The 23520-nt window shown below is 36.2% G+C and overlaps 1 protein-coding gene across 4 annotated transcripts in view; it reads left to right on the top strand.

The window, feature by feature from the left end:
- Positions 1 to 23520, top strand: part of CDC42SE2 (CDC42 small effector 2) — a 110006-nt gene that overhangs the window by 65760 nt on the left and 20726 nt on the right. For all 4 annotated transcript variants that reach the window (XM_055302386.1, XM_055302385.1, XM_055302383.1 and 1 more), the window contains one exon: positions 12634 to 12976. In XM_055302386.1, the coding sequence (XP_055158361.1) occupies positions 12923 to 12976 (54 nt within the window). In that variant the 5' untranslated portion in view covers positions 12634 to 12922. The remainder of the gene's footprint in view (positions 1 to 12633; positions 12977 to 23520) is intronic.

Genomic DNA, 23520 nt, shown 5'->3' with positions numbered 1-23520 from the left:
TGTCTATACTAAGAATAGGAAAACCTATTCCACCTTAGTGACAACTGTATGAAGACCTAAGCAACTGTTGAAAAATAATAATTAATGATTAGTTTGAGAACTGTAAATAAATTGTAGTCTGGTTAGTCTTTAGCAGTGGGCATACGTTTTTTGCAGGTGTTGTCATTCTTTAACTTATTAATGATGTAAAATATGTAAGTAAGTTGTGATGTATATATAGCTTTCTTGTTTGTGCTCATAACTTCCATCTGGAACTAAAAAGATACCATGTACATATGTAATTCTTAGAAAAAAAATTTTGGTAGATATTATTGGTCTAACAAGAAAATCTTTGAACCATTTTAAACTTAGAGGACATATGGTGTCTCGTGCTAGACCTTTTGTTGATATTGTTTGATGTTTGACGAGAGGAAATTTGATAACCTAATAACATGAGTCAGTCCTTATTTACCATGTGCTAGATATGATGTTAGTCACTTTGATAATACAATTCAATGTTAATTTTTATGGTGATGTTGGGGTGGAGATATTTAAAACAGGTAAGGAGTGTGACAGAGTTCTAGTCATAGCAAATCTTGTAAAAGTTTGTCTCAGCCAAAGGACCATTGATAGCTGAGTATCTCATTTATTTAGGGAGAATACCAATTAACGAAAAGTCCTCAGGCAATTATCACAAAGCAAGTAGGAATCAAACGTAAATCACAGTGATCTTTTCTATCTGGGATGTATCTGGAACACAATATCAAAGACTGGTCTCCTGCCTTACCTAGTTCTACACCCAGATAAATGACTGCAGTTTGCGCTCATTTGACTTTGACCTCCTCAGGGAATTGATAGGAGACTCCATGCCTAAGAAGCTAGAATTGCACATACTTTTCATTCTTCAAGCCTTTTAATTACCTTTCCTCAGCCCTGATTTTGCAAAACAGATTTGGCAGCCAGTTGAGGCAGTAACTAGGTAATAAACAAGCATTCCCTTCTGAGAGTTTAAATCTCTCATACCAGGATGCCTGGTTGGCTCAGTGGTTGAGTGTCTGCCTTTGGCTCAGTATGTGATCTCTGGGGTCCGGGATTGAGTCCCACATCAGGCTCCTTGCATGGAGCCTGCTTCTTCCTCTGTCTGTGTCTCTGCCTCTCTCTCTCTGTTTCTCTCATGAATAAATAAAACCTTTAAAAAAAAAAAACAAAACCTCATACCTAGCGAGACCTTTTATACCAAGAAGACCTGACTAAATACAATTTACTATATGAATGTGTTTTTAAATAATTAATAACCGATAGATGAAGTAAGTTAGAATCGCTTATTTAAAATACATACTGAGGAATACCTGGATGCAGTTAAGCTCTGCTTTCAGCTCAGGGCCTAGTCCTGGAGTTCAGGGATCGAGTCCCACATCAGGCTCCTTGAGAGTAGCCTGCTCCTCCCTCTGCCTATGTCTCTGCCTCTCTCTGTGTCTTTCATGAATAAATACAATCTTAAAAAAAATACATACTGAATATCCTTTATATTATTAACCCTGTATGGCATAGTCATACAAATAATGTATACATTTAAAATAGCTTTTGTGGAAAATATGTCATTGCTGTCAAAGGGATTAATTTAATTGGCATAAGTAACTTTTGTTTTTCTTTACCTTAATACTGGTCCTGTTCACTTTCCCTGTTAAACATAAATGATAATAAATAGACTTGTGTGTTTTTGTATGTGAGCTACTCCATCTAAGAAGGGAGACTAACTAGAAAAATTCTTGTCTACCTGCTTAGGTAATCATCAAGAAAGTTTATCTCTGCTCATTTCTCTGGGTGGAAAGAAAACTAATGATGTAATAATGATGGTGATAATGGTAACAGAGTAAAAACAATACCATGTATTTATTTGTTTAAACTATTGTTTGCCACCCTCTGTACTTAGCAACCTAGCTTTTACTTATCTAACCCTCACATTAATCTTGGAGGTAGTTAAAATCGTAAACTCCATTTTATAGAACAGAAAACTGAAACACACAGAGGTTAACTAACTTCCCCAAGATCATATAGCTTGTAGATGGAAGAATCCAGGATTGAACTTACTAAGCTGTCTAGTTTCAGGGTCTAAGTTCTCAACCACTGTATCATACGGTCTTTGAAGCTTGCACCTCCACAGAAATGTACAGTATAAATGTGTAGCATCCATGTGGTATGAGAATTCCAAGTGAAGGAATTAAAACTTGATTTTGTGAACTTCACTTTGTGTGGGTATCTAAGTATTAGGAAATGCAACTCTTTGTAGGGCTTCTTCCTCAACCAAGGAGCCCTGGACTTTCACAGGAAAAACAACTTCCCAGTGAAGATGAGCTCATAATATAATTACAAGGAAGTAGTCCAACATGAAGGAGAGTTAGCAAACAACACAAGAAGGCTAATTAGAAGATAGGAATTGATTTAACAGAATAATCAAGAAAACAGTGTAAATTGAGTCTAGCTAAATGTCTAAGTTTAAAAGATTAAGAGACTGAAGTAGGTGAATTTGCAAAAGAACCACATAGAATTTGTTAAAATGCAAATTTTGATTATTGAATTAAGTCAATAGTTGGGTGAAAATATTGATAATGAAAATTAAATAGCAGTTGAGAAACAGGTGAAAGAATCCTAAATAAGTAGAAATGAATCTAAGCTAGAGATTCTATGAAATTGGAACCAAATGGAAAGACAATCTTCAAAGCATCCATAGGAAAAAACAAAAGTTTACACTCAAAGGACCAAAAGATCAATTGTGAGCTTCTCATTAGCAACAATAGAGGTCAGAACAATACCTGCAAAGGACTGAAGGAAAAGTCCTGGGAAAGACTGTCAACCGAGAATTTCATACTTAGCTGTTAAACTGTCATGCACAATAAGGGCACAATATAGAAATTGTGTTAACAATGTGTCTGAACAAAGGTTAGATGGGAGATTTCTGTTTTACTAATCTTTTATAAATTGTTTCAAAATTGAAATTTAAAAAACCCTCACTGTTTTAGAGAAACAAATGGAAACTTATCACTTACCACTTGCAGATAATCATTAAAAGCATGAATTGAAAAAATTTTTAATGTACTTTATGAAGATGGAAGTTCATCTTTAAAGGAAGGTTTGAAAAACAAAAAACTGGTTATCAAATTGGTAAATTTCATAACCATTGATTATTATCATTCTGTATTTACATGTGCCAAGTGTTAAGTATTTTGTCCAATTCACAAAACTGTCCTATGGTATAGGTACATATCATTTTTCTGAACTAAAGAACACCATTTTCCTTTTTGAAGGAGCTCACTCATTCACTCTCTGGCACATTGAGTGAAAAAGGAGGAAACCAAGTTCTGTCTCTGTGAAATTTGAGAATTTTGAGTAAAGAGAAAACCTTTAAACCTTTGAGAGAAGGGAAAATTTTTTACCTAAAAAGCAAATTAGAATGTCACCAGACTTCTCAGCAGCAACTCTGGAAGGAAGAAGACTGAAACAGTGCCTCTAAAATCCTAAGGAAAAGATTTTTAACTTGATACTCTGTAGTCTGTCAAATGTTAAATGAAAAGATTTATAACATTTTCCTTCCTATGTACTATCTCTTAAGAAGCTACTGGACTTGGAAGGTGTAAGTGAATCAAGTATTTTCACCTACAGAAAGCCACTGGAGTATGTGATTTTACAAAATAAGCTGAGGAGGATGAAGAAAAAGGAATACATAATTACTAGAAATAGGAAAGGAACTGAGGGGATATGCCTAAAGAGCCCCTAGTCAGACTTGAAGCAAGAGGCCAGGTTTTGTGAAGAAACCGAAAACAAAAACAAAAAAACACAAAGAATCAGCACATCTCTACATATGATTAGGTATTTGTAAATTACAGGTCTTTTACAACTCTAAAGTATTTTACAGTTCTGATACAGGTACATAGAGAAACTAAGCAAATAAAAAAGCTCAGCACTTAATAAACTCAGGGAAAGCAAAAGATGATTCAAAAAGGGATAGCTGGGACGCCTGGGTGGCTCAATTGTTGAGCCTCTGCCTTCAGCTTAGGGTGTGATGCCAGGATCCAGAATTGAGTCCCACATCAGGCTCCCTGCGGGGAGCCTGCTTCTCCCTCTGCCTGTGTCTCTGCCCCTGTCTCTCTCTGTGTCTCTCATGAATAAATAAATAAATCTTTTAAAAAAAAAGGATAGCTGATTCTAAGAAGTTACTTGTTTCAGCAGTAGCAATTATAATAATAGAAACATTGAATATGATCCAACAAAAAATTATCTAGTGATGATGGTGACAGTGACAGAGTTGAAGGGTAAGGGGTGATGTGAAGACAAAAAAAAAAAAGACCTAGACCTATCCTAATCTATTTTAACAGAAAGTCAGATTAAATTATCTACAATTTGACTATTTAAGAAGTAGCAGTAAGTATCTTATTTATAATTAAAAGTATCAGAAGAAACATGTTAGTATGTTAAAAATGATGGCCACCAACAGATGGAGGGATAGATTAGAGATTTGTCTTTTTTTTTTGAGATTTGCCATTTTTGATAGTTTTTTATTGCTTGAATTTTAAAAAGCTACGTGCTTTAATTATTTTGAATAACAGTAAAGATTTATTTCATTTTTTTTTAAGATTTTATTTATTCATAGACACAGAGAGAGAGGCAGAGACACAGGGAGAGGGAGAAGCAGGCTCCATGCAGGGAGCCCGACGTGGGACTTGATCCCAGGACTCCAGGATCACACCCCAGGCTGCAGGCGGCGCCAAACCGCTGCGCCACCGGGGCTGCCCAAAGATTTGTTTAAATGTAAGAAAGCATTGTATAAATACTGTTTTATTCAGAGAACTGCTGATAGGATAGAAATCAAAAGTATGTTCTTTGGTAAACTGTGTGGTGGTACCACCTACCAAGAAAGGTAACATGTAAATAGATACAGGGGAAAGAGCAGTGAATTTTATTTTTCAGATATTGGGTTTCAGGTAAATAAGAGATTAAATGAGATGTTCATTTGCAAGTGTATGTAAATGCCTGACTGGACTCAGGAGAAAAGTTCAGAATGTTAATAGAGACTTCAGTCCATAACCTAATATATTGAGAAGTTATGTATCACATAATTGTTACTCCTAATCTAGGCCACTAAAGAAGTGTTTAAAGAGAGGGAATAGTACAGTGGAAATGGGAGAAAGAAAAAGGCGAAGAGAGAAAATGAAAAGCAGAAAGAAGAAAAGTAGCAGGAAAGGAAAAGGGAAAAACTTTATTAAGGAGAGGGAAGGATAAACATGGCAATCATTCTCATACAAGGGGAATTGTGGGGAGTAGAGCTTGAAAGAATGGTGTTTATGAACATTACTTTCCTCTATGTTGGTATTGCAAACTCTTGCACTATTGAGCCAAAAAAAAAAAAATCTGTTATCTCCCTAAACATAATGATAAGTATGTGTTTGGTGTTAAATACTTAAGTTTTAAGTAAGAGAGAAAAAGGAAGATGTGAGGGGGGAAAAGCCTGAGTAGGCTGTCAAAATACTACCTAATGAAACATAAAATATCAATGATTAATGTCCAAGTCAATTTATAAAAGTAAACCTAAGCAATACTGTATGGAATGATAGGGTTATAATCCTGGAAGAGGGTATGGCTTATTAAGTGAAATAAACCCCTAATCTAGGATGAAAATTGATATTTGACTACATAAGATTTTAAAGCTTTCATATGAAAAGTGTAAACAGTGTTAAAGAACAAAACCTGATGGAGGGGCGCCTGGGTGGCTGTGGATTAAACGTCTGCCTTTGCCTCAGGTGATGATTCTGGGATCGAGCCCTGCATTGTGCTCCCCACTCAGCAGGGAGACTCTTTGCCTCTTTCCTTCTGCCCCTCTCCCCTGTTTGTGCTTGCGCTTTCTCTCTCATATGCTCTCTCAAATAAATAAAATCTTTAAGAAAAAAAATTGATGGAAAAAACACATATAAAGCCTGTACACTGAAAGCTACAAATTATTGAGTATGTCATGTGTTAATAGGTTAAAATACTCCAATATTGTTAAAATATAATTCTCTATTATGTAGTTGTTACTATAAATGCAGTCCCAATCAGAAATGCAGGAGACTTTTTTGTAGACATTGACACAAACTAAATTTAATGTATATGGAAATGCAAAGAACCTTGACAATCCACAAAAAGAATAAGTTATAAAAGACAAAATCTACCAACCAGACTTTATCACATTAAAAAACTAGTTGAAAGAAGTCGTTTTAAAAAAGAGAAAGCCCAGAGAGAAATATTCACAGTACATATTTTGGACAATAAACTTGATCTAGAATCTATGAAGAACACAACTAAATAAGACAATGAAATAAAAAGTGAGCAAAAGATCTCAAGATATGTACCAAAAGAAGATAGGTGCATTGCCAACAAACTTAAGAAAAGACTATCATTAGTTATCAAAGTGGAGATTAAAACCACAGCAAGATACTACTTCATACCCACTAGAATGACCAACATTGAAAAGACTGACAGTTCAAGAGTTGGTAGATTGTGGAACAGCGGGAACTCTCATACATTGCTGGCACAAGTGCAGAATGGTACAGTGGATTTGGAAGACTGATGAACAGTTTCTTACAAAGTTAAAAATTAAACTTACGGTAAGATCCAGCGTTTCTATCCCTAAATGTTTACTCTGGAGAGATGAAAACTGATGTTCACACAAACACTTGTACAAATTCATAACAGCTTTATTTTTAATAACCAAAAAGCTGGAAAAGCAGTAATAACAGATGAGTGGTTAAACAAATTGTACTCTATCTCTACAATGGAAAAGTACTTAGAAAAAATAATTAATAGAGGTAACACAGATAAATGTCAAAAATACGCTGAATGAAAGAAGCCAGATATGTATATATTATATATATATGTGTGTGTGTGTATATATATATATATATATATATATATATATATATATATATTAAAGAGTACATACCATGTGATTACATTTATAGGAAACTATAGGAAAGACTAACATATAATTTGGTAGAACTTGAGACCTCACCTCTACCCCAACCCCATTGGGTTCACCAGGTCCTTCAAAGTCTGTAGCAAGGGTGTTCGTTTTTACTTGATTCTATGTTTCGCATTTCTTTTTTTTTAAATATTTTATTATTTATTTATTCGTGAGAGAAACACAGAGAGAGGGAGAAGCATGCTCCACGCAGGGAGCCCGATATGGGACTCGATCCTGGGATCCTAGGATCACACCCTCTGCTGAAGGCAGCCATCCAGGGATCCCCATGTTTTGCATTTCTATTCCCTGTTTTTATCATTCTATTATGATCAAGTGGCAGTTGTTAGTATTTGCTTCTTTTACTTGTATTTCATTTAAATTGTTATTTAAAAATATATAGAAAATAGTAGAGACCATAAATGTACTATTTAGTAAATAATTAGAAAGCAAATACCTATAAACCTATATCACCCAGGTCAAGAGGTAGAATACTGGCAGCATTCCAGGAGTTACTTTATGCATAAGCTTGTTCTTAGTCTCCACTCTCAACTTTACAGGTAACTACTCTCCTGACATTTATTATAATAATTTCCTTGCTTTCCTTTTATACCAGTGTATGTATTTCCAAACAAAATAGTTCAATTTAACCTTTTTGAAGTTCATGTAAATGAAATCATTCCATGTATATTATTTTGTACTTTGCTGCTTTCCCTCAGTAACACATCAGTCAGAATTATCCAATGTAGTACGTGAAGCCATAGTTTTCCTTTTGTACCGTATTCTTTTGTATGAATATATATACCACAATTTATTTTTTAATCTTATTTTTTTCCTGATAGAATTTTAGGTTGTTTGCTAAAAGTTTGTAGCTGTTATAAATCACAGTACTTGTTTTTGCTACTTAATTTTGCTATTTGTTTTTTTATTCTGATGACAAAGGAATCTTATAGCAGTATGGCTTTTTATAATTTATACAGTGTCTTCATTAGCATCATCTAATTTAGCATTCATTTCAGACCTGTGACATTGGCAGTGCAGCATTCCATTATATTACTTGCCCAAGCTAACATTTCTAGAAATTAGTGAAGTACTAACAACTGCCATAGGGATTATATTTCAGTCTAAATTCTAAACTTCTGATTCCATTCCATACAAACTGAGCATGCTCAATACCTCAACTGAATTAAAGTATTTCAGAAGAAAACTGTTAGCTAAAGATGTGCCTCATTGTCCTGTTTCTTAAATCAAGGCTTTAGTATTGTTTCTTTGGAAGTTGACCTAAAAAACAGTTTTCCTATGGGTAGAATGTTGGAACATAAATTTTTAATTTGTTAAAGCAAATGTCTGCAGTATTTGATGTAAGTACAGAATGTGAGGAGAGGAAGCTGATGGTGGAGAGTACTACTACACTTTTTATTATTTTTATTACCAGTCTTTTTAAAACCCAGGAGACTGAGCTTTTAAATTCAGTTGTAATTCAGATTCTGCCAGTCAGATGGCCAGGGAGTTCACTTCAAGCTTTTCTAAAATTTTATGTCTTGTGAATCTATCCATTTGTGAATACTCTCTGGTGCTATAGACCAATCTGACCCCTTATATATGTGTGGAATGTGCTGAGCTCTGTTTCAGCCCAGTTTAGATGTTTACGTTGTTGAAAAGTGATACTCCTTTCCTTGTCTTAAGATTTTAAAAAGTTATAAGGCTTTCAAAATGGAGATGTTTTAAGCAACTGTCAGCTCAAGAAACGAATGTAACTATAATATATATATTACTAGGGAATTTTTTTTGATAAACTTAATATTTCTCTCAAGGTGTTTATATGTAAATGTTTTAAGTCTATATGCTTTTTGAAAAATAATTCTGAAAAGGAAGTTTGCTTAGAAAAGCAAGAAGATGGAAATGTATTGGCATGTTTGAAACCTTTTTAGATTTATATGTTTACTTAACAAATATAGAACCAACACCTGCTTGGTTTGAAAGTACATTTCACCAGATTGATTATCTAGGTGGAAATAACTTAAGCTGTATATATCCTGTCTGTCTTATTTACAAAAATGAAGTACAAATTATTGCAGTTTTAAAAATCATTCTTCAACTAAACATGAAGGAGGAAGAAGTCTTGTGAATGTTGTTTTCAAAGTAGTACATGTGAGTGGGAAATTCTGTATTTTAAAATTCACAAATTAATGGATTAAATTAGCTTTACTCTAAATGGAAGGGAGGTTTGAATTTGGGAAAATGCAGGGTAATAAAGTATTATAGATTGTGTATTAGGATGCCATTAATTTTAAGTATTAAACAAAAAGAACACTTAGTTAAAAAGAGAAGAAACTACAACCCCTCCCAATCGAAAATTAGTATTTGAAGATGGTTTCTGGAAAACATAACTTCCAAATAAAAAGCAATTTCCCTGGCTTTATATGTAGTTAAGAAAAGATGATAGAATAAATTAAACCATAGATGTGAAGTTTTTCCATGTCTCTGTTGCAATAGCGATGAGCATAAAGAATTTCCAATTTCAAACAAAGGTATATTTGTTGTCATAGAATTGGTTAAAAGAGATTTCATTTCACAGTGACTTCTTTTATCATCTAAAAATTTTTTATTTGTAATTGAAGTATAGTAGATGTAGTTTCTGGCTTGTAGCATAGTGATTCAACAATTATTAAGTGCTTCTCATGAGAGAAGTGTTACCATGAGTCACCACACAAAGTTATTACTCTGTTATTGACTGTATTCCCTATGCTGCGTATTTTTCATTTGCATGACTTGTTTTACAACTGGCACAATGACTTCTTAATGGCTGAGATCTTTGATCAGGGTGGAATCAAATTTCTCAAATGCAACACTAAAATAATATTCCTTCCTGTTACTGTGGATTTAACCCTTTCCTCTAGGAATCTTCCTCTTGGAAGTAAGTAGAACATAATGTTCTCTTGAGCTTCTAAATCTTCACAGTATTTACCTAGTTCACTGGACAAAGTCAATTACAGTATTGCCTCTTCTTTGTTTTGGAAGTTTGGGTGAGATAGGAATGTTCATACCTGCTTGAAAATAAATCTCCCAGGTTCTGAATTTTAACTATGGCAGGATGTAAATTTTCTTCCTTCTGATCGTCCTCCTTGAACATACGCTTAAATCTTAACCTGTCATTTTCCTGTAGTATGTTATGTTAGAAGACTTGTCCTCTGGATACTAGAATCAGAGTCCTACATTTTTGACATTAAACATATATGCATTTATCTTTAGTGAAGAGTTTCATCTATGCAAATATAAAAATTACTATCATTCATGTCTTACCAGGTTTCCAGTCATGACTTTGGAGATCCCAAAAGGGAGGAATGTTATTTCACTTAATGTTTGGGGTCCATGATCCTATAATGTAGCTGTCTTTTACTGATTTCTAGTTGCATAGCTTATAAATGTATGTTATCTTTTTCAGAAATTTATTTATTTTTAAGATTATTCATTTATTTATTTGTGAGAGACACAGAGAGAGAGAGAGAGAGAGAGAGAGAGAGAGAGAGAGGCAGAGACACAGGCAGAAGGAGAAGCAGGCTCCATGCAAGGAGCCTGATGTGGGACTCGATCCCAGACCCCAGGGATCACATCCTGAGCCGAAGGCAGACGCTCAACTGCTGAGCCACCCAGGCATCCCCAGAAATTTATAAGTATGGATAATCTTTGATTACTTGGACAAAAATGTTAATACCTAAGTAATCTTGTTAATGTATCTTTGGTCTTTGATCTTTTTGTTTCCAGGATGGCTCTTTTCTTCACTGAAGCTACCACCCTACCATGTCTTTTAAGAGTTCCTATCTGCTCTTCCAGGAAATATTTCCTACATTTATTGACTCTGCTCTCCCTTCACTCACTTCTTTTTTTTAAATTTTATTATTTATTTTTTTAATTTTATTTATGATAGTCACAGAGAGAGAGAGATAGAGAGAGGCAGAGACATAGGCAGAGGGAGAAGCAGGCTCCATGCACTGGGAGCCCGACGTGGGATTCGATCCCGGGTCTCCAGGATCGCGCCCTGGGCCAAAGGCAGGCGCCAAACCGCTGTGCCACCCAGGGATCCCCCTTCACTCACTTCTTAACTCATTCTAATCTGATTTCTGCCTATACTACTTCAATGGAACTGATGTAAACCAGGGCCACCAAGTGTCTTCTGTGTATTCTAATGGACAATTCTCTGTCTTTGGTATCCTTGTGTCAGGTAATACTGTTATCAGCTTCCTTCTTGAAACAGGCTCCAGTGTCACATTAACTGCTTTTCCTCCTCTCTCTTTTTAGTAATACCCAAATACTCTTTGTAGACTTTTCTTCCTCTACCCATAGTTAAATGATGCTGTTACTTAGAGTTCTTAGACGCTTTTTGCTTTTCATGATGCTGCTTTCTTTAGAATTTAGGATTCAGGGGTGCTTGGATGACTCAGTCAGTTGAGCGCCTGACTCTTGGTTTGGGCTTGGGGTGTGGGATTGAGCCCACAGAGTCCACTTGGGTCTCTCTCTCTCTCTCCCTTTGCCCTTTCCCTGCTCACTTACTTTTTCTCTAAAATAAATATTTAAAAAAATTTAGGATTCATTGCTTCATTTATAATATGCTGGTAATTCTAGGACTTTTCCTTGGCTTCCAAGCTGTACTTCCAGAGGTCTAGTGGACATATTTACTTGGTGATTGTACTAGGCTGCAGGTGATAGAAATCCACTTCAGTGCAGCTTCAAGCTACTGAGAGAGAAACACTGCCTCACAAAACCTATGCTCAGGTTCAAACTGATCTTAGGGATGACTGGAAGCAGAGATTTATGTCCTCTAGACTTCCTCTTCTCTCTTCTTGTCTGTGCTTGTCAGTATTATTATCTCAGAACAATCATCTACATGAAGTTTGGAATTCACTTGGCTAAAGCCTTTCTTACAGTCAACAACTTGGCAGCCAGGAAGAAAATACAGGTTCACTCTTTGCCCAGCTCCACAGAAAATTGCCTAACATGGATTCTGAATGTCTCAGCTTGGTTGGCCACTGGTGGGAAATAAACTTTTTACCTACAGTAGTTCTGGTGCTGGCGGTGGCAGGACTCTAATATCTTAACTCACAAAAGGAAGCCAAAATTAGAACCTGTCTATCTTTTATGTTCAATTTCAAATTCAGTGGAAAAGTTGCTAGTTTTGTTTATGGTTACTAATGAATTACAGCTGCTTAATTATCTAAGCGGTTGATTGCTGTATCATTTACTTCCAGGATTGTCTTTGAGAACAGGTTCAAATGCAGAAACCTGTATGAAAATGATCTGAAATGTATGAAGTGATCTTCTTGGAATTTGAGACTTTTGTGTGGCAGTCATGGTGTTTTAGTTAATGATTTAAAAAAATTAACTTACTAAAATAATTTAGGGTTTTATTGTTAAAAAATAGGATGCACTACGAAGTCAAGGATTTCTGTCTTAATTCATTGCTATATTCCTGATACCTGCTGCTCAAAGTGTTCAGAAAATTTTGTTGGATATCAATTTATTAAAATCTTGATTTTTTTTCCCAATGCTTGCTTTTTGGGGAAATATTTTTAATTTTATCACAGATCTAAAAAAAAAAATAAAAGCATCTAAGGATAAGTAAAGTAACTTGTTTTCTTCTATTTTTCCTTTTTTTTTTTTTTTAGACTGCCTGTTAGACGCCCTGAGTCAAGACAACAATTTTTATACCTTCCTGGTGGTTGAGAAACGAATCTCTGTAGAACGAGAAACAAGGAAAGGAAAACAGTTTGACTTCTTCATTAAATTGACTGTATAAGATACTTGACTTCCAAGAACAAAAACAGAAGTAATAAAATTATTATTTTTTTTTGGCATCATTGAACATTCAGCCTATCAAGGAGCGTGCTTTGTGAAGCTTCCTGAGCTAAGATTTGAAAACTTCACTGGTGCTCATTTATACTGTGGACTATAAGCATGAGTGAATTCTGGTTGTGTTTCAACTGCTGTATTGCAGAGCAGCCTCAGCCTGTAAGTATAAAGTAATATGTGTACAGATTGGGGGGAGGTGCTTATTAAACACACCACTGGCTCTCAAGCTGAGAGTCAGGACCATAGTAGTAATTGCAGGGCACATCTAAGGAGGGTCAGAAAGTAGTCGATGGAACTCTGAATCTGCTTAAAAAGAGAAAACACTTTTTTTGAGTAAATACTATATGTCAAGAGCTGTGCGAGGCCATTGTATGTTACTGAGCAGGTTGTGCTCCTCTACCAAGTATATGGCTTCTAGAGGAATAGTGGAGGTTGATAACCCAACTTTTTGAGGTAAAACAGTAGAGTCAGCCTTGGAAAGTCAGTGGGTAGAAGATGTGGCAGCCAGACTCTGCTCACATCCTTTTTGATCTACCACTTCTTTTTCCTCTCTGCAACCATCTGAGGAAGATAACATTACCGATATTGTTCAATTGAAGTAGATTTAGATTTTGCTCAAAGTCCTATAGATAGTAATTTTCGGTGCATGCCCCACTTTTATGCCTTCTAACCTGTGCACTTATATTGTTGCCTCTTCCCAAATCTTGCCCTACAAAGTCTAATTTTTCTTTTCATTTTTTAAGCTGCCTAGATCAAATACCACCTCTGTAAAATCTTTACCAGCTTTTTCTTGACTTAGCCATTACCTCATGCATATTCCCACTAGCTCATTACTTCATTTTTCTATTATAGTGTGGAACTTCTGTATGGTAAATAATTGTACTGTAGTCTCTCCTCATTTTTAATTCTTTGGGGCCCTGACCATATTTACGTAGTATTTTTAGGATCAAATCTATTAACTTGGACAGTGTAGTTTTATATGACTGTTGGTTGGCTGGCTGGCTGGCTGGCTGAATAAGTGAATTCATATTGTTTCATTTACATTTGTAAGAACATAAAAGGAAGAATGAGGTGTAATCTTGAAGTCTTCTCAGATCTTTCCTGAGTCTTTCCTAGGCATGTGCAGTCACTTGCTCATTTTCCACAGACATGCAGGATTTTTTGAATGTCCTAGTCTTTCATGCCTGGCTCCCAAAAGGGGAAAAAAAAAGAAAAGTGAAGGGGGTTGGGGAGAGAGGAGAAAGGATGCTGGTTTTTAATCCTTTACAAGTGACTGAACCAGAGGGGGAGGTGCAGGGAGCCCAATGTGGGACTTGATCTTGGGTCTTCAGGACCACACTGTGGGCTGAAGGCAGCGTTAAACCACTGAGCCACCTGGGATGCCCCTGTTTTCACATACTTAACAGTCCTTTCTTTAAGTCTGCTTTATTCTTTTGGTGCATAAGTTTACACCTGTACCACTACCATACTGTTTTATTTTTATTATTTTTAAAGATTTTATTTGTTTATTCATGAGAGAGAGAGGCAGAGACATAGGCATGGGAGAAGCAGGCTCCCTGTGGGGAGCCCGATGCGGGACTCTATCCTAAGATCCCAGGATCATGATCTGAGCCAAAGGCAGACACTCCACCACTTAGGTACCGCAATATTGGCATATTTTTTAAGATAGATTTTCTTCATTGCCAGTATTCATAATGTGTATAATACAGTGAGTGCTGTTCTAGTATGTGATGTAGGTATAGTCACCAATAGCTAAAATAGAATAGAGGAAATCTATTTCATAGATCTTTTTCAACTATATTGATAATGTCTTGTTTTGTGAGCTGGCTTGTTGTTCAGTGGTTATTAGGTTTTTCTCTTTTTTCTTTATATGAAGTATTTCATAATGCATATATTTAATCCTATAGGTGTTTACTTTAGGATTGCATTGTATATAGGATGTAATTGAGTGGGAATTGATGTCTTCAAAATTCTGAGCCAGTCCCTTTGAGAAACATGGCATATATTTTCATTTATATAGTCATTTTCGTATTCTTTTAATAAAGCTTAAAAATTTCATCATTAAAATTTTACACATTTTTTTTTTTTACTAGATTTGTTCTAAATATGGTAGGGTTTTTTTTCTTACTGTTGTAAATCAAAACCTGTTTTTCTATTACATTTCCTAATAGAATTATAATAGTGTATAGGAAATGAATAATGAATATTTATCCACCAGTCTTTTAGCCAGACATCTTATTGAACACTTATTTTTAAAATAACTTTGTATGGTGATAGGCTTTTTAAGTCTCTTTCTAATAAGTAAATGTTTTATCCAGTTGGTATCTTTTTTTTTAAAAGATATTATTCATTTGAGAGAGAGCAAGTGCATGCAAGCGTACAGGCGGCGGGGGGGGGGGGAGGGAGAAGGGGAAGCAGACTCCCCGCTTAGGGAGCCCCGATGTGGGGCTTGATCACAGGATCTTGGGATCAGACTTGAACTGAAGGCAGACGCTTAACCCACTGAGCCACCCAGGCACCCTCCTGTTGATACCTTATTGCATTGACTAAGATCTCCAGCATGATGTTGAATAGTGCCAGTGGTGTGTGGGAAAGGGAGAAAGGAAATGGGAAAGGTTCTAATTAAAGTATATTATGAGTATATATTTTAGTGAATGTGTGTTTACCTGTACTTTTGAGTTATTGTGTGTAATTTGTTATCAGCGATACTACCAAGGATTAAATTTTCAACAGTTTTTAAATTAGGGAATTTTTAAATTCTGTTGCCATTATGTTTTAGTTGCCTTGTAATATTTTGCTGAAAGTCAGATATAGAATAACAGCAAGTAAAGGAACAGGCCTCTAGCATGAGATTTTATGTTTATATGTCTGCATGGTGGGCCATGTGTACTGTAGCTTTAGGTGTCAGAGGATAAAATTACCTCTGCTGTCCTTGTTTTTGTGCCTTATTTTCTTTGGGTTTACTTGGTTTGGGTTTACTTGGAGACTTGCTAAATAAGATCTGAGGTGTCTCCTTATTTCAGTTATATTCTCTTATTTGGAAGCCTTATTGGTATGGTGTGGGGGGAGGGGAAGCATTATGGGCTGCTGTGGTTAGGTTTCAGTTTCTTAGTGAGTCTGTGCCCCTGATCTGTTACTCACGGAAGTGCTTCTTAGTTTTGTTTTGAACTCCCTGGTTTAAGCAAAAACCTTAGAAGGGACTGGAATTGGGTATTTCTCTTACTCTATGTAGAAGGCTAGGGTGTCTGGGGATTGGCTGTTTCCCTTCCCTGGAGTTGGTTAGTTTATAGTAAAACCCCAGTCCATTAGCTCTGTGAAAGAGTAAATCTTGAGGGTTGGCTTTGTTAAGACGAACAGAATACCCTGCCTTGCCGAAAAATGTCTATTCTTCCTTTCTCTTTAGTGAAGCACAAGGTGATGTTTCTCTGATCTTCACTTGGAGGATATGGTGGAGTTCCTGGAGGTAAAACTAAGACTGGACATCCCTGAAGTTTTTAACTCTCAAACTCCTGTACATTCATCTTGTAATTCATCAGATAACACTTTAGGTTTTCCTACACTAGTCCTGGATACCTGGAAGTTTCTCGTTATGGGTTTCTGCTCTGATAAGTTGAGATTTTCCATATCTGTGTATCCAGTTTTGGGGGCAGTGATTCTCACTATGATCTTGGTTCTCTTATGGATCTAAGAAGAGTTGCTGGTTTTCAGTTTGTTCAACTTTTCTTTTGTGTGTGGATGGGAGTGAACCTTTCCAGGCTCTTAATGTGCCACACTGGAAACCAGAAGTCAGTATTGTTGGGGTTTTTTGCTTTTTTTTTTGTTTGTTTTTAAAGATCTGTTTGTTTGAGAGAGAGAGCAAGTGCGTGTGTGAGAGCAGGGGGAAGGGCAGAAGGAAAGGGAAAGAGAATATCAAGCAGACTCCATGTTGAGCGTGGAGTCCAATGTGGACCTCTATCTCACAACACTGAGATGATGACGTGAGCCGATACTAAAGAGTCAGATGTTCAACCGACTAAGCCACTTAGGTACCGCAATATTGGCATATTTTTTAAGATAGATTTTCTTCATTGCCAGTATTCATAATATGTATAATACAGTGAGTGCTGTTCTAGTATGTGATGTAGGTATAGTCACCAATAGCTAAAATAGAAAAACACAAGTTAGGCGTGTAAACAACAGGAGCAGAAGGCCTTAGAATTAGAAACATGAGACTTCAGAAATATATTTTCTGCTACACAAAGGATTTGCAACTTGAGTTTTTTTGCATACATATAGCATGTCAGTATTGTGTTACTGTTTCATAATACATATTTGTGTGAAAGATTCCATAAGAATTCCATGGGCATATGATTTCTCAGGTTTTTTTTTGGCTTGCTGGGAAAAATAACACAAAGCTTAACAGGGCCATGTGGTTATTATAGTATAAGAATAGCTTGCTTTTTGGCATCAGAAAAACACTTAAAGGATGCACTAATAATTTTATGTATGTTTACGGTTCACAAAAACATATCCTTGCAGTTCTATGAGACAGTATCAGGAGTGCCTCTTTTGAAAGATGCTTGGTCATCTCTAAAGTTTTCTAAAGTATTTACTGAAATTAAGTGCTGCATGCCAACCCTCCCACTCGTTCTTTGCCACCCCCTGCTCTTGCACATTCCACGTATGAAAAAGAAACAACCCAATATGGGAAGAAAACAGAATGCATTTTTCTGTGTAGTGGCATAAGAATCATACTTTTTCTTCCTACTCCTTCAATTTAGCACAGTGCAGTACAGAGTATAATAGAGTCCCAATTTTTTTGAGCCATGGCAATCCAAACTTTTCAAGTTTACTGTATTTTATAAATGCTGTAGTTGCTATTGATAATTATAGCTAAAGTTGTAAATTTAAAATTGGGTGGTTGCTGCCTTGAGATTTATTTTTTTTTTTAAGATTTTATTTATTCATGAGAGAGAGAGAGAGAGAGAGAGAGAGAGGGCAGAGACACAGGCAGAGGGAGAAGCAGGCTCTTCTCAGGGAGCCCAATGTGGGTGGGACTTGATCCTGGATCCTGGGATCATGCCCTAAGCTTGAAGGCAGCCAGTCAAGCCCTGAGCCACCCAGGCGTCCCTCTTTGAAGTTTTAACCTTGCGTTATCTTGCATTTTAATATAAGGGAGTGAAAATTAACCTTTTTTTCAGCTCTTCATTTGTAAACCTCAGTATTTATACACAAATCAGAGATTTCTTGAAATAGAGTTCCCCAAATCAGCTCTTCCAAATTTTAGTTCATCAGCATGTTCTATTTATATTCTAGGATAGGATCACTTCTTTAATAGTACAGAAAAGACATTTAGATGAATTGCAGCACATTAAGACATTATACGTAGCAGTGTCCGTTTTTGTAATTAGTTTCAAGTATGGTTAAGCATTAATTCAGTGCTTTATATTTTGTCTTTTTTTCTTTAATTTTTATTTATTTATGATAGAGAGAGAGAGAGAGAGGCAGAGACATAGGCAAAGGGAGAAGCAGGCTCCATGCACCGGGAGCCTGACGTGGGATTTGATCCCGGGTCTCCAGGATCACGCCCTGGGCCAAAGACAGGCACTAAACCACTGCGCCACCCAGGGATCTCTCTATTTTGTCTTTTAATGTTATAGAAGTACCTGTAGTCATTAGCCACCAAGTGTCCATGTCAATCTCTCTATCAAACATTAGTAGAGCTTAATTTTTTTTAATTTATTTTTTTTAGTTATCTCTATACCCAGTGTGGGCCTTGAACTTACAACCTTGAGATGAAGAGTCTCACCTGCTCCTCCGACTGAGCCAGCCAGGCACCCCAGTAGAATTTAATTTAAAAAAAAGAAATGAAAATCAAAGTTCTGTTATTTTCCTCTTACATTCCAGGAGATCATTTTAAGTACCTCTCAGCATATCCCATGGTATAGACTGTTGAAGACAAGTCAGAGCATGGAGCTTTGGAGTTGAAAAACAGGATTGTATTATCTTCTTTATGATTAAAAATACTGCTAAAAAAGAAAAGAAAGGAAATTTGAGAAGAATTTTTTTTGGATGAATTAGGAGGGGAAAACCCATTGTGGTCAAATAATTAAAAAGTATGTATGCATATGACAAATAAGCCCCAACTTAATTTTTTTTCTCTATGCTTGTTAGAAAATACATGTCCTTATGTTCATAAAGTCTCCCTCTTGTAGGTCATGTTAAGTAGTGCAAGCTTGAATTAACTGGCTGCTTATATGAATACTGAAACATTTATTAAAAGATCTATTGTTTGCAAGGTATCTGAACATATCTGGGATATGTTAGGTTTATTTAGAGAAAACAATTTCCAATTATAAATTGTGTCATTTGTATAAATAGTGTGAAAGTATGCATCGTTTTATAAATGGTGAATTCTTTTTATTTATTTTTTATTTTTTTTTAATTAATTTATTTATTTATTTATGATAGGCACACAGTGAGAGAGAGAGAGGCAGAGACACAGGCAGAGGGAGAAGCAGGCTCCGTGCACCGGGAGCCTGACGTGGGATTCGATCCAGGGTCTCCAGGATCGCGCCCTGGGCCAAAGGCAGGCGCTAAACCGCTGCGCCACCCAGGGATCCCTCTTTTTTTTTTTTTTTAAGATTTATTTGAGAGAGCATAAGTGGGGATCAAGAGCGGAGGGAGAAGGAGAAGCAGACACTCCCTGCTGAGGAGGGAGCCTGACTCAGGGCTCTATCCTAGGACCCCAAGATCATGACTTGAGCCAAAGGGAGATGCTTAACCAAAACCAACTGAGCCACCCAGGTGCCCCAAGGTGATTTCTTAAAATGGCTAAAATAAAGGCCCTTCTAAAATATCAGCAAGTTTTGTTTTCCTGACTCATAGGTGTTACAAACCTAGAAACAGCAAGGATGAAGAAGATTAAGCCTTTATATGTCTAGAGTTAGTGTGGATTGGGTTCTGATTCTCATATTGCCTTGGTATTATGTACAAACAGGAAAGAAAGTAATACTGTTAAGGAACACAAATTCTATTTTAAAAATTTTTTAAAAATGAGTATACCAGGGCAGCCCTGATGGCCCAGCGGTTTGGCATCGCTTTCAGCCCGGGGTATGATCCTGGAGACCCGGGATTGAGTCTCACATCGGGCTCCCTGCATGGAGCCTGCTTCTCCTTCTGCCTTGCCTATGTCTCTGCTTCTCTCTCTCTCTCTCTCTCTCTCTCTCTCTCTCTCTCTCTCTGTCATGAATAAATAAAATAAAATCTTTAAAAAAATAAAATGAGTATACCAGGTAGGTAACAAAGTATTCAAACAAAACAAAACACCAAACCATTCATTATTGTGGAAAAATGAAGTATTTGTGCAAATTTTTTGTAATCTATGACTAAGGAGAAGCTATAATTTCAGTAATTCCTGGAACCTAATGATAGAGTGGTGTTAGAAGCGCTTCTTAAGAATATGTTCATCACTGATGTAAATACACTGAGAAAAACCATTCTGTTTTGTATTATTCTCTACTTTAAACTTGTTTGTAGGGCACCTGAGTGGCTGGGTCGGTTAAGTGTCTGCCTTTAGCTCACATCATAATCCGGGAATTGAGCCCCAAATCGGGCTCTGTGCTCAGTAGGAGTCTCCTTCTTCTTCTCCCTCTGTGCACAGTCAACCCCTCCCCTTCGCTTTCTCTCAAGTAAATGAATAAAAATCTTCTAAAACTTACTTGTAATGGGTAGAACTTACAGATGAGTTTTATTAGCAGCTCCCATATCCCAGACAGATTCTAAGGTCTCAGCTGTATCTCCTTTAAGTACTGAGTACACTAAAGGTTGGTTTGGTCTCTTACCACCTTTGTACATAGTAAGAATTCTTCTGATTTTTTAGATAAGACATTTCTGGTGCTTATGTTCCATTTGCCTTTGTAGATTGAACTTACTTTTAGTTTTTTGGAAAGCTATTTCCTTACACTTAAATTCCTCTGTTTTAGAAGGTAAAACATTTGTGAACTGAAAATAATTTTCATGCAGACATCTAGTCTGATGCTTGTGTGTGCTAACTTGTAGATTTGGAAACTCTGTTAACTAGTAAAGTTATTGAGACTAATGAGTTAATGGTAAAGCCTTTACGTTTTAAGATTGGTTTCCTTGTTTCTGTTTTGATAGCTTATACCTAAATGGAAATGAATACTTACATTGGATATGAAATTGAATTATGAAACTATGCAAATATACATCAGTATTTTAATAAGTTAAGGTGAGGGACACCTGGGTGGCTCAGCGGTTGAGCATCTGCCTTTGGCTCAGGGCGTGATCCCGCAGTCCCAGGATCGAGTTCCACATCAGGCTCCCTGTAGGGAGCCTGCTTCTCCCTCTGCCTATGTCTCTGCCTCTCTGTGTCTCTCATGAATAAATAAATTTTAAAAAATAATGGTTATGGTGAAAGCAGCAGTTTCAACATTTTAAAAGGCTCTCCTTACCACCAAATGTTAATTATTATCATTTTTAGACCTCCTTATTTCGAATACTTTCATCTGTATTAACTTAATGATATACGTGCCTGTCATTTTCATTCCTTCTGTCCCTCTTTGTGTGGTTTTGATTTTGATCTTATTTTATTTGTTATTTTAGTGTCTACTTGGCTAATTTCCTCACTAGGATCTTAACGTACACAAATACTTCTGCATGTATGCATATATGCATATATTCAAAAGGCATTAAAATACTGGAAAAAGTATTAGCTGAGTGAGTTCTATATATAAACAGAACCTTTTCTCCATTAAACACAGAAAAGCTAGATACCATTTTCTTGCCTACTCTAAGAACAGATAAACTTAGTAAGGAATAGAAGAGATATGTGCTTTTAGTAGTATTCAGCTTTGGGAAATCTCATTTTTAGGAACCCCAACATTAATGGTAGTTATAAAAAACCAAATTCCTTTCCCCTCCTCTTCTTCAGGTAATATCTGGTTTTCTGTGGGGTTTAGTTGTTCAGAAAAGGGTTTGAATTCCAGTGCCAATACTTATTTAGTCTTTGACCTTGAGCCAGATTAATTAAACATTTACAAATAGGAGTAATAGGAAAAAATAAGAATAGTGATCCCATCTCCTAGAATTGGATGTATTAGATAATAAGTTAAGTATATTAAATAAGATAATTAAACATGAAGTGCTTTGTATAGTGCCTGGCTTACAGAGTGCTCTTATGAATGTTGAGTTGATAAATTGTGATTTCCTCTCATTTAAAAAAGTTTTTTTCTGCTTTTTCTTTGTTTTTATCTCCATTCATTATTTCTAAGTACATTGTATTTGAAATGAACAGGATCTTCCAAGTTTTTTTTTTTTTTAAGATTTTATTTATTTATTCATGAGAGACAGAGAGAGAGGCAGAGACACACAGGCAGAGGGAGAAGCAGGCTCCATGCAGGGAGCCCAACATGGGACTCAATCCTGGGACTCCAGGATCACACCCTGAGCCAAAGGCAGAGGCTCAACCACTGAACCACCCAGGCATCCCTCTTCCAGGTTTTAATAGTCTCTCACCACAAGCATCTTGGTTTGGTTTGCAGTTACCAGGAAGAGAGATCCAGTTGTCTAACATAAGAAAGAATGTTGGACTTCCCCATACATACTTTCCCCATCTCTGTTCTCCTGAAACCCACTTTACATGACATTAAAGAAGTTTAAAAACAAAAATGTATGAAAAGATACAACTCACAAAGAGAAAGAGAATAATCATGGATGAGAGGTAATAAAAAGTGGATGATCAAGTAGGAATTGGCTGAATGGCAGCCAATCTAATTACCTAAGGAGGGGGCTACTGATAAGGAGCCTGGCATTCTTTATCTGCCTTGCTCTTTAGAATTCCCTCAAGAATAAATTGCCAAAGTAACAATACAGGAAAACTTCATGAACTGAGACAACATCAACAAGAAATTTTTTGGTTGAAGGTCAGTTGAATAAAAAAAATCCATACCATTTCGTGAAATTTCAGATTATTTGGGTTAGCCATTTAGCTCTGTAACAAGTTGTACTGCAAGATATTTATGGATGGTGTTGGAACAATTAATGATAGTTACACAGAAGGTGAAGCAAAGAAAAGCAATTCAACATAGTACAAGAACAGAAATTATAGAACACTGCTTGGCTCACTTGTGAACAGTATTTACAAAAAGTTAACATAAACATTTGATCTTTATTTCACATAGTGTGTGGGAGAAATTCCAGACTTTGAAACCACAGTGTTTATTTTAGAGGAACTGTCAGTACAGTGGTGTCAGTACAGTAGAAAGAAAAGAATAGTGGACAAGAAGATTCCCAGATGTGCTTTAGTAGCAGCTGTGGAACCTTAGGGAGTAATATGATCTCCTTAGGCACATGAGTTTCTTCTTGCTGCAGTAGCAGATTGTCTATCACAAATTTAGTAGATGAAAGCAACACAGATTTATTATGTACACTTAGAGGTCGGAAGTCCAGTACAGGTCTCACTAAAATCAATGTAAGCCATCATATTACATCACATTTTCTTTGTACAAGATACAAGGTGTTTTGCCATTCTAAAGTTAGCTATGTTATGCCTGCCCACGGCATATACGGTGTACAGAAACAATCTCAGATCTGTGGTGGAAGAAATCCCTAATGTTGTCAGGGCTTTTATATTCAAAAGTACTGAAAAATCTGTCACTGGAACTTAAAAAACTGGTTTCAGATTTTTTTTAATCCATTTTGTG

This window comes from Nyctereutes procyonoides, unplaced genomic scaffold, assembly GCF_905146905.1.
Source record: "Nyctereutes procyonoides isolate TBG_1078 unplaced genomic scaffold, NYPRO_anot_genome, whole genome shotgun sequence".
Lineage (NCBI taxonomy): Eukaryota > Metazoa > Chordata > Mammalia > Carnivora > Canidae > Nyctereutes > Nyctereutes procyonoides.
Note: the sequence above shows the minus strand (reverse complement) of the source record. Positions and strands in the feature narration are given on the sequence as shown.